This window comes from Coregonus lavaretus (genome assembly GCF_964263955.1).
Source record: "Coregonus lavaretus genome assembly, contig: HAP1_SCAFFOLD_255, whole genome shotgun sequence".
Lineage (NCBI taxonomy): Eukaryota > Metazoa > Chordata > Actinopteri > Salmoniformes > Salmonidae > Coregonus > Coregonus lavaretus.
This window is the reverse complement of record NW_028157546.1, coordinates 400,852-416,822: the sequence shown is the minus strand read 5'-3', so window position 1 is coordinate 416,822 and position 15,971 is coordinate 400,852. Positions and strand designations below refer to the sequence as shown.

The 15,971-nt window shown below is 45.1% G+C and overlaps 1 protein-coding gene across 1 annotated transcript in view; it reads right to left on the bottom strand.

Annotated features, from left to right (window-relative positions):
* Window positions 1-36: 36 nt before the first annotated feature.
* The window catches only part of ldlrb (low density lipoprotein receptor b), a gene marked incomplete at its 5' end in the record, with an annotated part of 16,835 nt that continues 900 nt past the window's right edge, over window positions 37-15,971 (bottom strand). The window contains 16 exons of the mRNA XM_084199367.1: window positions 37-416; window positions 787-950; window positions 1,907-2,185; window positions 2,550-2,702; window positions 2,839-2,980; window positions 3,890-4,029; window positions 4,313-4,431; window positions 4,783-5,010; window positions 5,179-5,350; window positions 5,658-5,786; window positions 5,999-6,121; window positions 6,471-6,593; window positions 6,683-6,805; window positions 7,113-7,490; window positions 8,148-8,270; window positions 8,513-8,638. Of these exons, the coding sequence (XP_084055493.1) occupies window positions 381-416; window positions 787-950; window positions 1,907-2,185; window positions 2,550-2,702; window positions 2,839-2,980; window positions 3,890-4,029; window positions 4,313-4,431; window positions 4,783-5,010; window positions 5,179-5,350; window positions 5,658-5,786; window positions 5,999-6,121; window positions 6,471-6,593; window positions 6,683-6,805; window positions 7,113-7,490; window positions 8,148-8,270; window positions 8,513-8,638 (2,558 nt within the window). The 3' untranslated portion in view covers window positions 37-380. The remainder of the gene's footprint in view (window positions 417-786; window positions 951-1,906; window positions 2,186-2,549; window positions 2,703-2,838; window positions 2,981-3,889; window positions 4,030-4,312; window positions 4,432-4,782; window positions 5,011-5,178; window positions 5,351-5,657; window positions 5,787-5,998; window positions 6,122-6,470; window positions 6,594-6,682; window positions 6,806-7,112; window positions 7,491-8,147; window positions 8,271-8,512; window positions 8,639-15,971) is intronic.

Below are 15,971 nucleotides of genomic sequence, written 5' to 3'. Positions count from 1 at the left end.
TCATGTTTGAAACCACAACGCTACCAAGTAATTTTTGTGTGATTCCATTTCTATGTTTCTTCTTCTTCCATACATTTTTGTTTTTGGGTTTACACGGCAACCAAGTTTTTCTTCTTTTTTTCGTTTATTTTTTCCTTCATCTTCGTCTTGGATGGCGGCACAGCGTTGAGGTCGGAACGGAATCTTCGGAACAGGAAGCCAGGAAATGAGGTCATTCGAGATGAAGTCATCATCATGGGATTGGAAAGGACGTGTCAGCAGCAGTAGCGTTAGGGTTAAAATGACCTCCATCGTTTTCGTTTGTCATCTTTTCATATAAAAATCTCTTCATTTCTTTAAATAGAATTCTTCATGTCCACTTCTTCTTCTTCATCTACTAGTCATGCCAGGTCTTCTTCCAGGCTCACCATCTGTTTCTGTGAGGTGAAACAGAAAATAACTGTAAACACAAAGTCACACAACACTGAAAACCGCTACATACAGTATTTCATAGGCTATAACATAATCAACTGTCACACGCTATCAGTTAGCCACTGCAGAACACCTTCAGGATTGGGGTCAATTCCATTTCAACTCAGTTCAGGAAATTAAGTGGATTGCAAGTCCACATAGGAAAACTATGGGCAATTCATCCCTTTATTTTACTTAATCGAAATGGAATTGATCCTAACACTGTATGAGATTTGAAATGGAATGAACTCCAACCCTGGTGATAACTGTAGTCTACAACAGTAATAAGACAGTGATTGGGTTGCTTGGTGGGTTGCTAGGTGACTGTGACTGTACCTGTGGGTAGGTGTATCCGTCCTGGCTGTGGTTTCTACAGATGTGCATCTCGTCCTCGGTGGTCTTCTGGTACACGGGGTTGTCAAAGTGGATGGTGTTGGTGTTCTTCAGCCTCCAGTGTCTCCATAGCATCACTGCACCAAACAGCATCAGGCTCATCATCACTGGAAAGAGGGGTCAAAGGTCAGTTCTTGTTGTTGTTGAAATTGTTGTTGTTGTTGTTGATCAAGTATAATGGTAGGTAAAGCCAGTTTAACTTTTACAATGATATATGTTTTACTGAGTGTATAAAACATTAGAAACCCCTTCCTAATATTGAGTTACACCCCCTTTTGCCCTCAGAACAGCCTCAATTCGTCAGGGCATGGACTCTACAAGGTGTCGAAAGCGTTCCACAGGGATGCTGGCCCATGTTGACTCTAATGCTTCCCACAGTTGTGTCAAGTTGGCTGGATGTCCTTTGGGTGGTGGACCATTCTTGATACACATGGAAAACTGTTGAGAGTGAAAAACCCAGCAGCGTTGCAGTTCTTGACACACTCAAACCTGTGCGCCTGGCACCTGCTACCATACCCCGTTCAAAGGCACTTAAACTTTTGTCTTGCCAATTCACCCTCTGAATGGCACACGTACACAATCCATGTCTCAAGGCTTAAAAATTATTCTTTAACCTGTCTCCTCCCCTTCATCTACACTGATTGAAGTGGATTTAACAAGTGACATCAATAAGGGATCATAGCTTTCACCTGGATTCACCTGGTCAGTCTATGTCATGGAAAGAGCAGTTTTATACACTCAGTGTATATCAACACGTAATTCAATACATAAACAGGGGCGGCTGGTAGCTTAGTGGTTAGGCGCGTTGTGCCAGTAACCGAAAGGTCGCTGGTTCTAATCCCTGAGCCGACTAGGTGAAAAATCTGTTGATGTGCCCTTGAGCAAGGCACTTAACCCTAATTGCTCCTGTAAGTCGCTCTGGATAAGAGCGTCTGCGAAATGACTAAAATGTAAATGTAAATAAAATGTAATGTAAATGTAAACAGACAGTAGGTTACTACAGTCCTACTGTATTTATCAGTGTACTAGACATTATGCTGATACTACAAGGTAAAATACTCACTGATAGGTAAGACAATGTAGAGCGCAGTATGGTGTGATGCCTCAGCTACTTTGGGCATGGCAACATATCCACTTTGACCTGTGACAGCAGTTTCCTGTGGACTGTGAGTGGCCGAGGACCTGTCAGGGCCCTGAGGCTGGGCCCGGGGGGCGGAGGAGGTAGTTGTAGTAGTGGTGGTAGTTGTGGTGGAAGTGGGACGAGCTGGCTGTTTGGTTGGGGCTCTGGTAGGGACGGGGGCCGCAGTTTTGGGAGCGGTGGGGGAAGCGGTAGTTGTTGAAGCTGTTGGGATAAGAGACAGGGGTAAAGGTCACCAAAGGTTAGAGGTTAGACACATAAGAATGTGTCAGTTAGTTTGAGAAAAGGTTAAATGACCATAAACAGTGAGTATGGGGATAAGCACTGTAACACTTTGAGATCCATTGGGTTTTGAACTACCTTTTAACAAGAAAATATATGGTCTTAAACTGATTTTTGGCAGGTTTTTTTAAATAATGTTGATTAATAATGAAAATATAAAAATAACATTCCACCCATGAGGCCACTAGAGGGTGATCTGGTAATTTGACTGCAGGAAAGGGGTCTACAGGGCAAGAGTTGCACCTTCTGTAAAGTTCCATAGGGTTCGACAGAGGAAAACACATACCTGCCACACACTTCCTCATGTCTGTCCCCAGGGTCATATGATCAGGACAGGCACAGGTGTATTTAGGGGAGTGTTGGTTGATCTGGGGAGCAGGCAGACACAGGAACTCACAACCTCCATTCACAAAGTTGTTCTCTGTGCACCAGTTCTTTCCTATGGGAGAGAGAGGGGAGAGAATGTGTGAGAGAGAGAGAGAGTGAGCGTTAGACCACCTGATTCAGCTTTTAAAGTTAATTACAGTCATTCATATGAGATTTGTTATGTTTTTAAAAAGCGTGCGTTGCCATACCGATGGGCTGCTTGAGGTTGTGGTATACAATGATGTCCTCTGGCTGTATCAGGTCCTCCGCCAGTACAGTGATGTCATTTCCTGTCAGGCGGTTGGCGCTCATGACCACTCTGTCACCCATGTCGGTCCAGAATACTTTCTCCTGTGAAGCAAATGAGAGAAACCAGAAAAAAGAGAGAAAGGAAGAAAAACTAGGTTACCCAAAGTTAACCAACTGTACATAGTCCGTACATACAGCACTTACAAAGCCATCCACAAAGACTTATACTGTATCTGTCCTAATTGAAACGGGGGAAACCAACAGTTTCAGATATGGGGCTTATAAACCTCCTATGGCCTGGATACTGTAAGATCAGTTTGGTCTCCATTCAGCAGCTACATGGATGGATGGAGTAATACAGGAAAAGATGGCTAGCTGGCTAGCTGCATGTCTAAACACATTAACCGGGCTGGGGAGCAAGACTCTGAACCTGGAAATCCCCTTTAATTAAAGCTACCACAGCCAGGATGGAGGGGGGAGACTATGGTGCTCGACTCAGGGGCCTAGAGGAGGTTCTGGGGCCACAGCCAGGGTAGAGGGGGAAGGCCATGGTGCTCGACTCAGGGGCCTGGAGGAGGTTCTGGGGCCACAGCCAGGGTAGAGGGGGAAGGCCATGGTGCTCGACTCAGGGGCCTAGAGGAGGTTCTGGGGCCACAGCCAGGGTAGAGGGGGAAGGCCATAGTGCTCGACCCAGGGACCTAGAGGAGGTTCTGGGGCCACAGCCAGGGTGGAGGGGGTGGAGGGGGGAGACTATGGTGCTCGACTCAGGGGCCTAGAGGAGGTTCTGGGGCCACAGCCAGGGTAGAGGGGGAAGGCCATGGTGCTCGACCCAGGGACCTAGAGGAGGTTCTGGGGTTGGATTGTAACCATTACCCTCATGGACTGGACTATGCTGGTTCAGTTAAGTCTCCTTTTCCCTTCCTACAATTCCTCTAGGACCTGACCATAACTATACTCCAGATGGAACTCCAGTTAGGGAGACCTTAATGTCCACATTATATCACTATTTACCTCGAAGACGGCGAGAGAGAGGGGGTGAGCCAGCTTGTCCTCGTTGTAGATGAGTGTGTGTCGTCCTCCTCCGTTGACGTCGATGCTGGAGAGGGTGTGCATCTTAGAGTCCACCCAGTACAGACGCTGGTTAACCATGTCTGTTAGAGAGAGAGAGAGTGAGTTAGAGAGCAAATCCAACTGTATAATCATTAACTTATAAACAATGCTTCCACTCATGATGACGAGGCAGATTATTTAAATGCTTAAATCTCTATCTGTAAATAATTTACACCTACAGTATGATACAACTTCCAACAATAACCCAACACAAAAGCTCCTCTGTTCTGTATATGAGTATAAGAATCATGTGAGACAGCAAATTACAATGTGTCCAATCACACATCACTATATTGTAGTGTCCAATCAGTGGACTCTTCTTACCCAGAGTGATGCCATTGGGCCACATGATGTTGTCCGTTACCAAGGCAACGCGGTCGGCTCCGTTCAGCCCACTCTTCTCGATCTTGGCCTCGTTGCCCCAGTCAGTCCAGTACATGAAGCTGGAACCAGACACATTACCGTCAGTCAAAACTCCTACATCTAACACACTTCAGCACAACACAACATCTGTAAGACATCTGGAAGTCTTTAGAGAAAAGAAAATCACACACACTGACACATTGAGCCTTTGCCATATTTCTTGTTGCAAAAGAGATCCTCTCTCATTCAGTTATTCTAAAATGTCGACAACAAAAGCATCCTGTCAAAGATTTATCATTCAGAAGTAATTTCCTTTTTTGTTTTCATGACAGTCAACGCCCTATTGAGCATGATACTAATGACTACAGATCAATAGGCTATGACCCAAACAAGGCTAATAAAATCAATCAATCAAAACCCAAGTTTCTTACTTCTTGGCTGGGTCCACCACGATGCTTCTTGGTTTCTCTAGTCCTTCACTGACCAGCGTCTTTTGCCGTGTTCCGTCCGTGGTTGCCACAGAGATGGTCTGGAGCACGCTGTCCGTCCAGTAGATGTTACCGTGGATCCAGTCGACGGCCAGACCCTCCAGCGCCTCGATCTGGCTGTCAATCACCACGCTGTGGTGGGAGGAGTCCCCTGCCAAGGTCATGTTGGCGCTGGGGAAGGTGCAGGACAAAATAGCTGTTTGTTAACGAAAGAATACAGTCTATCTGCTGTTTGCTGATATATACAAATGCAAACAGACACACACACACACACACACACACACACACACACACACACACACACACACACACACAACCCTTCCCCCAGTAGGTCCTCACCTGTAGATCTTCTTGTGGTACAGGTCAGACCAGAAGATCTTGTGTCCAGGCATGTCCATGTCGAGGGCCACCACGTTCTTCAGTCTAGGGATGACACTGACGTACTCTCTACGGTCTACAGTCATCTTCCTCACCTCGTGGCGGTTGGTGAACAACAGGTAGGGGACAGTACCTGGAAGACATAACATTACATTTAAAAAGTTGTCATTTACAGTAAAAGAGTGGGCCTCAAATCTGCCACTTTACTTAACTATATTTAAATCACATTTAGAAGGTTGTCGTTTAAGAGTGAGGCCTCAGAGAAGCTACCTAAACCTCTTCTTTGCTTTGATTGGTTCAAACCACATCAGAATTCCGCCCAAGGCTCTGTTCATATATCCACACTAGCAAGCAATCTATCAAGCATGCATTCTAAGTGGTATGCTGGGGTGGCTGTCGGAATGTAGCTTAGCTAGTGTATCCCTCCATCCCACACGTACCTGTGGCAGCCTTGCAGGTCTTGGTCTTGGGGTCCAGTTCGTAGCCCTCCTCACACTCACACTTGTAACTTCCCAGGATGTTCACACAGATCTGGGTGCAGGCGTCTGGGTCGGCACACTCATCAATGTCTGCAAGAGGAGGAAAAACAGGGTTAGAGGTCAGAAGACAGGGTCAGGGGTCAGTTGGGGCAATTAATAGTATGATTTGATCCAAATCCAACGTCCTGCGATCTAATCCAGCACTTGTCACAATAGTGACTTAGAGCTCAGAGTCATTACAATATTCTGAGCTGCGTTCAGAGTCATATAACAGTGTCATATAAACGTTTATTTCTGCACACCTTCACATTTCTTGTTGTCCTTCGCCAGACTGTACCCAGCAGGACAGGAGCAATTGAAGCCAATCTTCAGGTCAGTACAGGTGTGAGAGCAACCGCCGTTATTGGTCAAACACTCGTTGTTGCCTGCAGAATCAGACCGAAACTCAGTTAGAAGAAATATATCTATCTAGAAATCTATAAGAAACAACCATCATCCTCAATGTCCATGATGACAGCCTGTTTCCTTAGGCAAGACTAAGCCAGTGACCTCACTCTTTACAACCACTAACTAGTTTGGCCAGACCAGACTGGCCTGACTACTAGGCTAGCTGTCTCCATCATATGTTCCTAGCTGGTCTCGCTCCTCTGTTTTCCACTGAATGGTATGTGGGTGTAAAGGGAGTTCCCTACGGGCCCAGGGTCAAAAGTAGTGACCTATATAAGGATTCGTGTGCCATTTGGGACTCAGTATATGTCTATGGTTCCAACTCACCACACTCGCTGATAGGTTCGTCGGACATGTCTCGGCAGTCTTTCTGCCCGTTGCACACCTTGTCCATGGTGATGCACTTCCCACTCTTACACCTGAAGTTATACAGGCCCTCACACTCATCCCCTGGTGGGAGAATAAGAAAGATAATATGATTAGACATATAGTACGGTTATAGGGAGTGTGTTTGTGTGTCCATTAGGGCTGAGCCTCACCGTTCTTGCAGTCTATCTCATCGCTCAGATCCCTGCAGTCAAACTGCCGGTCACACTGATGGCTACCATGGATACAGGAGCCATCGTTACACTGAAACTCATCTGGCTGGCAGGTGGGCCGACCTAGAGAGAGAGAGAGAGAGAGAGAGAGAGAGAGAGAGAGAGAGAGAGAGAGAGAGAGAGAGGGGGGGGGGGGGGTAGGTTAGATAAACAATACAGCAAGGGGGAGACAGATGGACAGATAAAGAAAGAGGGATTGGGATTTTCTCTTAAGAGTCCCTTAGTTTAATATCTGTTCATACAGTATATCCTGGGAGATGAACATTGGTTTTTGTAAACACTGAACTAAATAAGCCTTTTTCTCGCATTGATGTTTCAGAGAGAAAGGAAAGAAGCAGAGTAGAATATTGTCAAAAAACGTTCTACTCACTGCAGTTGGTTTCATCTGAATTATCCTGACAGTCCTTGCCTCCATCACACCTCCAACTCCTATGGATGCACTCCCCACTCCCACAGTGGAACTCATGTGGCCCACAAGGCTTTGTTGTCGGTTTGGTGTCCCTCCCGGCACAGTTCTGGGGCCACTCGTCTGAGCCGTCGGCACAATCGGCGTCTCCGTCGCACGCCCAGAGACGCGGTACGCACACTGTGTTGTTACACTGGAAGGCGTTGGGACTGCAGGTGACGGTGGGACAGGAAGTCTCGTCAGAATTATCGGAACAGTCGTTGTCCTTGTCGCACACAAAGGAGACGGAGATGCACTGACCGTTGGAGCAGCGGAACTCATCGGCGGTGCAGTTCTTTGCGGCTGGAAGGAGGAAGGGAGAGTTAGAGATGGAGGGTTAGGAATATGGAAGGTTTGAGACTGGGTGATGCAGTATTGGTACTCTATTGTGTCTTTAGGATGTTATTATGTCTGTAATAAAAATATTATTGTCACTAAAAGAATATGAGAGGTTTTTGTATAAGGGTTCAATGGGTACAGAGTAGACACAAGGACCATAGTCATGTGGTGAAAGTACCAGTTAGTGATTACAAACTGAAGTCTTAACACATCATCGTGCACTAACTACAGAGGTAATCAGTGATGAACAGAACAGTTTGGTCTCCAGTATGGTGGGGAATGCAGTGTAGTCTATCAGGTATGACAACGATAGAAGAGTTGGCTACAGCATATACAGTATTGGACTAGACTTGTGAATGTAAAAATATGTAGGATATTCATTTGAGCCAGTTTGCTACAGAAGGAAAATAATCCTGCAGCAACAGGAAATGTGAATTATTATGTGGATTGTAATTAATGGACATGTCTGTAGAGGTTGATACATTTTTCGTGAGGGAAAATCAAGTCAAATTTTAAAGTGGAAATTACAAACTTCATTAACCTTTTAGAACCTCACATACACTACAAATGTTACATTTCCTGCAACAGGTGATCAAATTAAGACCCTACATCAGTACTTACCACAGCTCTTCTCATCAGCTCCATTTTCACAGTCAGCTTTGCCATCACAGTGCCATGTTCCAGAGATACACTTGTTCAGTGGGCCTCCACAGCTAAACTCAGTGGGCAGGCAGGTCTTAGCCTCTGGAGAGACAGAGAGACATGAACAGATAGAGACATTAGAGTCTGTGTGATAAATCTTAGCAGCTATATCTTATCTAAAGAGGAGGCAGAGGAGAAGGAGAAGGACGAGAGGAGGAGGAGAACAGAGGAAGGATGAGGAAGAAAAGTATGAAAAGGAAGAAGAGAGGGAAGAGAAGAAGGATGAGAAGAATGAGAAGAGAGAAGAAGAAGAGGAGGAAGAGGAGGAAGAGTCAGTCACTCACCACAGGTGGCTGGCAGCTCGTCAGTTCCGTCACCACAGTCATCACCTCCGTCACACACCCACCGGCTGGTGATGCATTTCCCATTGCCGCACCTGAACTGCCTTGTCCCACACGTATAAGCAGCATCTAGGGGAAGAAAAACACAGGATAACTGTAAATGGTTGACAGAGAAGAAACATGTAATATTTTATACATCTATCATAGGTGTAATATACAAGGTTGATGTTTTAACAGAGTGGATTTGATACTGACTCAGTGAGTTTTTACAAAATAGGGCAATATTTCATTATATATATTTTCTGTCATGTGACACTAGCACCACATAACATTATGCTCACGCAGACGAGGGAAAGAGTCTGTAGTAGTGACGGATGTTAACTAACATTTAACAAAGTAACTTCCCTCAGTTAATGTTCAACAACGCTCGCTGGCAACACAGGGCGATCATCTGATGGCCATTAAGATTGGGATTATATCTTGTTGTCGGTGAGAAGAACACACCCTCTACGATGTGTTGTAGTAGCCCTCTGGGACCAGCAATTATGATAAGAGCTACAGTAGTGAGAGTCCAGAGATAAAGGAACAGGATATGAGGTAATATGACTACAATGTGGAGCATTTCTAAACAGGAAGTAAAGGAGTTTCCCATGGGAGAGACTCTTATCTCTTATTATTCACACACTGGAGCTACTGTATCTCATGGTCTTTCAGCAGACAGTGAGAACTTGACGGCCATTTTGTAATGCACTCAAGAATGTTGCTTGGCAACTACTGTTTGTGTGTTTCTCATGTAAACTTAAAAAGAAGGAAATTAGTGCAGGACAAGAGGTTGCCCAAACAGAACACACACAAGTGTCAACTCACACCCACACACCATTGGCCTATGAATGAATACCACTGAACTGTTTGAGTAGCCTATTCAACAGTAACAATAATAACAGTGAAATGAGATTTAAGACCAAAACGACCCAGTTTATTTTAGGTTGCTGAGGTCACAACCTCGTTGAACGCATCTAACCGATCAAAGCGAAGATATCTTCAACAAGGAAGTAAGAGCCAACAGGTAGAGCTAGCATGGAGCCTTCAATATTCTGCAAGGTCTCGGTCACTGTAAGTCAGTTTCTCTCTCTCCACTGTCAAATTCCGCTGTGCCTGAAGCAACAGAGTATGAGTCAGAGCCTACGGCTGTCTCTTTAAGACAATGGAAGGGGGAGGAGTCATAATCACACCACCAGCTGCTGATTGGCCCTTGAGGGACATTCCTCATAATACTCATAACAAGTGCACTAGTGAGAGCCACAGGGGGAGGTGGGGCACAACCGGTCACTAAGGCTGGAATTTTCGGAACTTAAGCTGTCGGATGTTGACACTTGTAATAGTAACCGCGGCTACACCAGCCTGACTCAAGTCATAAAGCCGGTTGTTACACAGAGAGTTAGTGAAATAGTTTCAGAAGATCGGAAGATAGAGGATGCTTGCTCAATCTATTGGCATGTGATGTCACCAATGCTCACACCTTCCTGTAGAGATGTGGACTATCATATCATAAGACTCTCTTGTCTTGAGAAATGTTGGCCTGACTTGATCAATCAGGGCTTTCATGGGAAAAACCAACAACTGTTGAACCCCTCTCCTCAAATGCTACCACAGCCTACATTATGATGCCCAGGCACTGTAATCGCCAAGACTGTAACTGTGTTTCCAGTGAACCCAATACACACGCGCACACACAGTCCTGCACACACACACAAACACACAAACAAACACACACACACACAACCACCCCCCCCCCCGCCTACACACAGATGCACGCCCGCTCGCAAACACACACACACACACACACCCCAGGCTGTGCGTGCTGCCAGATGTGGAGGTTCCAGGAATAGTTCCCCCCCCCCCCCCAACCTATTCCAGCTGTTCTTGGAGAGAGTGGTGATACATTTAAGAGGCTGGCCCAATGTTAGCTCGCCCTGAGACTTATATAGTCTCTCAAGTGCAAGTGAAAACGGAGACGTTACTTGGCCCTGACACGCACTCTGCCTCTCTCTCTTTCCCCATCCTCTCTGTCTCCCCTCCCCCTTTCTCTCTGTCTGTCTCTCCTCTTTCCCCACACTCTCTGTCTGTATGTGTCTGTCCGTCCCCTCTCCTCTTTCGCTCTCTTTCTATCTCCTCTTTCCCCTATTTCTCTGTTGTTCATCCCTCTGGTGAAATCAAAAGTGGGACATGTTCTGGCCCTGTTGACCTCCTAACTCCCAAACTCTCTCTCTCTCAATTCAATTCAAGGGGCTTTATTGGCATGGAAAACATCTCTCTCTCTCTCTCTCTCGAAAAATGCAAATCCTACAGGCTGTTTTACGTTACTCTCCTGCTAATCCTCCATCATCTACAAATGGGTCACAAGTCTCTCAAGCTGCATACTGTGTTCTCTCTACCATTCTCCCTCTAGGTCACAAGTCTCTCAACCTCCAGCAGCATAGCCCACTGTCCTCTCTCAACAGGCATCTGTGTGTATGTTAGACTGTACGTCACAACTATCTCTACCATTCTCTCTCTGGGTCACAAATCTCCAGTCCCAAGTATACTGTACTGCACTCTCTCTGTGTAGCCTATACGATTAGATATGCATTGGGTAATAGAGGAGTTGTACTGTATTCAACTTAGTCTCTAATTGAAATACAGTGCGTGAGAGTTATTTCCCCAGGATGTGGTAAGGCGTTTATCTTTTAAAAGCCCCGCCAGTTCTGAATGGAAACTTATTTCCATTTCAGAGGCCAAGTTTAGCTTACAATATAACCAAAAACCGTCTGGCTGGAAAGATTGGGCCACGCAATTGCAATACATAGCTCTCTCTCCCAGTTTGGGTGTATCGTGATGTCAGCGTGTATTTGTGTGTGTGTCGTGCATAGTCATTGATCGATAACTAAGCTATGTACTTGGCGTAGTAACCAAGCACAGAAGACGGAGGAAGTTTGTTTGTGGTACACTGTTCAGGTTACAGTTAATTATTATTAAATAAACATAATCATAAAATAGAAGTTTGGTTCCTGTCTGCCTAATTTCCTTATGGGCCCACTCAATGCAGTCCGCCTGCGGTCTGTACAGATACTGTATGTACAGTGAGTCACCATATGGGCATTCTGTTTGTCTTTGAGGTTGTGACTAAACTAAATGAAGATAACAAAGATGGGGTGATTTCTCTGTTGCCTTTCCTTGAGGGATAATAGTTGTATTGTATTGCATTGGTTTTCTTCACAATTCATCTACAAAAAAAACTGTCTTGGGGAATCGACTTCAGACAATGTGAGTGGAAACTCCTGTTGTATTTAGAGTGGATCATTACTTTAACAAATCTACCAATTGTACCAGCAGGGTATTTTTCATTAGTTCCAACAAATCCCATTCAAACTAGCTCTGCATGCAGCCTGTAAACTACTGTGTAATAATCTCAGATTCTAAGAACCAAAAAGCCATTATCAGCAACCTTCCTTATTCACCAATCAGCACATCATTTGGTGTCTCTCTGCCTGTCAGCCAACCTGTCTGTCTGCATGTCTGTCTGTCTTGCAAATGGAATTACCGGCAAGTCACCTGATTCGCATTCTCCTTCCTATGCCTGACGCTATCCCCACCAAATTTGACCCAAGGGGGAGGAGAGGGAGGGAGAAACAAAGAGAGAGACAAATAGACAGAGCGAGGCAGAGACTAGTGATGAGGGGGTAGACTCCTATCCCGCAGTCCCAGCGGTTATATACGCAGGGCGGACGGGTTTATAGTCATTAAATATTGTGTGGCTGAAGGGCGGTTGGGTGGCAGGCGGGTTAAATAAAGAGAAACAATACCTTAATTAAGCATTTCTTGCAGGAAAATTATACACCAAATGTAGGCAAAATTTGGACTTGGGAACAGGAGTGGAGAAATATGATTTCTTTCTGCATCTTGAGAGAATGCAATGCTCAGTTAGATACCATCTGTAGAAGTGCTGTCTTCCACATAAAATATGCATCGAAGCCCAACTGAAATCTTATTAGAAACATGTTGGATCGGGTCGTTTTCACAGCTTTCTTTTTCCTTACGACTGGTCAAACTGATGTCAAAAAATCCTTCTGCCTTCTTTGACTGTAGCTTATTGTGCATTTTCTATATTAGCGGGTTAGGGTCGGGTGTGGGCCTCAGATTTTCACTTTATCACATATAGTCGGGCGGTTGTGGATGGGTTATTAGCAATTGCGGGCGGGTGCGGGTGAAAAACAGCTGACCCGCGCACCACTAGCAGAGACACACAGCTGACCACAGCTGCCATCTGGACAGGGCCTTAATGTAGTTAAGTGCTTGTTGGATGCGGCCAATTTACTGTAAGGGCCTATCCACTGCTGCTGGCTCACAGTCAAAGAGAGGAAGCCCTACTGTCTTAAAAGGTTAGCATTGGCGCAAAGTTACATCATGACCTGAATAGACCTTTATATAGCTGCCTACATACAACGGAAACCACTGCGATTGATTTAGCCGTGATGCTGAGTGAGGAGAGAGAAAGAGAGATAGAAAGAGACACTGAAGGAGAGAGGAAAAGAGAGAAAGTTAGAGAGAGAGGGACAGAAAGAGAGAGCAGGAGAGAAAGAGAGAAAAAAAGAGACAGAAACATTTTATAGAGAGATTCCCCATCTCCTCATCTTCATCAGGTTCTATTAATAAACAGTCCACTGCACTAACTGCCTGCTTGATGACAACTTGACCATGTAAGGTCATTTAACGTTGGTGTTTTCGCTACGGATGGAAGAGAACGGACATGCTCACTAAACACCAGACCCAGTCTGCAATAGACTTTCCAATAGCCCCAAATGTAACTTTTATATATTTTAACTAGAACGCTGCAGCCGGCCTGGTGTTTAACCTTCTCAAGTTCTCCCATGTCACCCCGCTCCTACGCACACTCCACGCTGGCTTCCAGTCGAAGCTCACATCCACTACAAGACCATGGTGCTTTCCTATGTCGCTGCAAGAGGAACTGCCCCTCCCTACCTTCAGGCTATGCTCAAACCCTACACCCCAACCCGAGCACTCCCTTCTGTCACCTCTGGTCTCTTGGCCCTCCCACCCCTACGGGAGGGCAGCTCCCGCTCAGCCCAGTCCAAGCTCTTCTCTGTCCTGGCACCCCAATGGTGGAACCAGCTTCCCCCTGAACCTAGGACAGCAGAATCCCTGCCCATCTTTCGAAAACATCTGAAACCCTACCTCTTCAAAGAGTATCTTAAATAACACTAGCACTTGACTCTTCCCCCTTACTAGCTCTGATTTTGCTGATAGCTACTATATTGAGGAAAAATATACTTACTATGACTGAGATATGTGGTGTCAATGTAAAACTAGAGCTGAAAATACTATATTGGTTTGCAGCAACACCAACAGTCTCTGCAGCTCGAGTTGAAGTGTATGAAAGGCTACACTGGATGACAATAGGAGGACGATCCACATAGGTCAAAAGTGAGGCTATTATTGGAGTCCTCATCAACGCCCTTGTCATTGTGTGTGACAGGCTTGTTCCTTTAAGTTAGTTTGCCTATGCATTTCTGCTTGTTTTGGCGCGTGGGCAGTGGCACAAACAAACACAAACACACCCACACACACACACAGTGGCGAGAAAAGTGTGTGTTTGTGTACACAAATCTTGCCTAAGGTCAGGGCTTGGTCTTTCCATAGCCACAGATTAATTTAGAACTAGGTGACACGTCTGATGGTCATCTGTCAAGATGTTAAACCAACAGAACTCAGTCTATACTAGTTCAGCTAACTGCATTTTTGGTTTAAGCTCGTTCATCCAACTGCATTCGGTTTATACTAGATAATCTAACTGCACTTGGTTTATACTAGGTCATCCAATTCCACTTGGACCTTCATTGTGAGGTTATTAAGGGTGTTTTTACATGCCACTGGTGACTGATTGAAAGATCTGGTGTGTTAGGAGAATGTACATCATGCTATGCCTATCAGATGCTCTTGGGGCTGCAGGATTCATATGGAGATTATTCTAGAATCTATTCTATTCTAGAACCACTGATGCAACTCTACAGGGATTCTCCCATTACTCTCCATAGTGTCAACTAATACAGCCCCCTAGGGCTCCACACTTACAGTAACAGCAGACCTACTGTTGGGGCTCCACACTTACAGTAACAGCAGACCTACTGTTGGGGCTCCACACTTACAGTAACAGCAGACCTACTGTTGGGGCTCCACACTTACAGTAACAGCAGACCTACTGTTGGGGCTCCACACTTACAGTAACAGCAGACCTACTGTTGGGGCTCCACACTTACAGTAACAGCAGACCTACTGTTGGGGCTCCACACTTACAGTAACAGCAGACCTACTGTTGGGGCTCCACACTTACAGTAACAGCAGACCTACTGTTGGGGCCCCACACATACACACACACGCATACACTCACAGACATACACACTCTACACACGTCAGCAGCAGATTTAATCGCTACATTAATGAATACCGTGAACTAGAAAGACTGTACGGATGTTCTAATCTTCAAATCCATGGGAGCAGGAGTTAGTCTGCATCCCAAATGGTATAGTGCCATTGGGCTCTGGTCAAAAGTAGTGCACTTTAAAGGGAATATGTTGCCATTTGGGAGACAACCTTAAAGATTGAGGGATTACAGTAGAACGGGGCCACAACTGGACTAATACACAACACAATGTTAAGCCTAGGGGCCGGTAAATTCACCCTTAGACTACCTACTGAAACCAATTAGGAATTTGCCTTGACTGCCGTTAATGCATCGCAATACAATGTAATACATTGTAATAATGTTAGCAAATAGGTTAATGGACATGTGAGTTGTATGATAGTGTGTTTAGTTCCTACTATGGGTTGCTGAAGTGAAAGTGAAGGTAGTTGGTGGGTTTTTTATCATATTAATCAATCTAAAGATTTTTGCTCATAACAGACATCTTCTATTATTATGCCTTTTACATTTCATTGTTGATGACAACTATTATCTTCTCTAGAATAAAAAAGCAATGATTTTAAATGCAAATTGAGAATGTATTTTGACATATGCTACATCTAACCTGCAAATGCATAACATTTGTGATCAAGAATGTCTGCAACTATCAGAATTTTGTTGCGAAATATGCTATCCAACGGAGTAAAATAAAACCATTACTGTAAGGAAATCTAAATTATCATATTTCCTCCTTACACGGTAAAGAAGCTGGGCTAGGTGCCCTCTTGCCGCGCCCTTGTTCGTTGACAACCGGCTTTTTCCTCCAACAGATCACGCCCACCTGTAAAACGAGACAGCCTTGACGTAGGCCTGCGGATGTGACGAGCCTATTTCTCATTCTGATTGGCTCGCAGGCTACATACTACTTGAAGAACAGCCAATTCACTTCCCGAGCGTAGATTCCACTCATACGGACGAAATAGATACATTTGAACTTTTATAGAT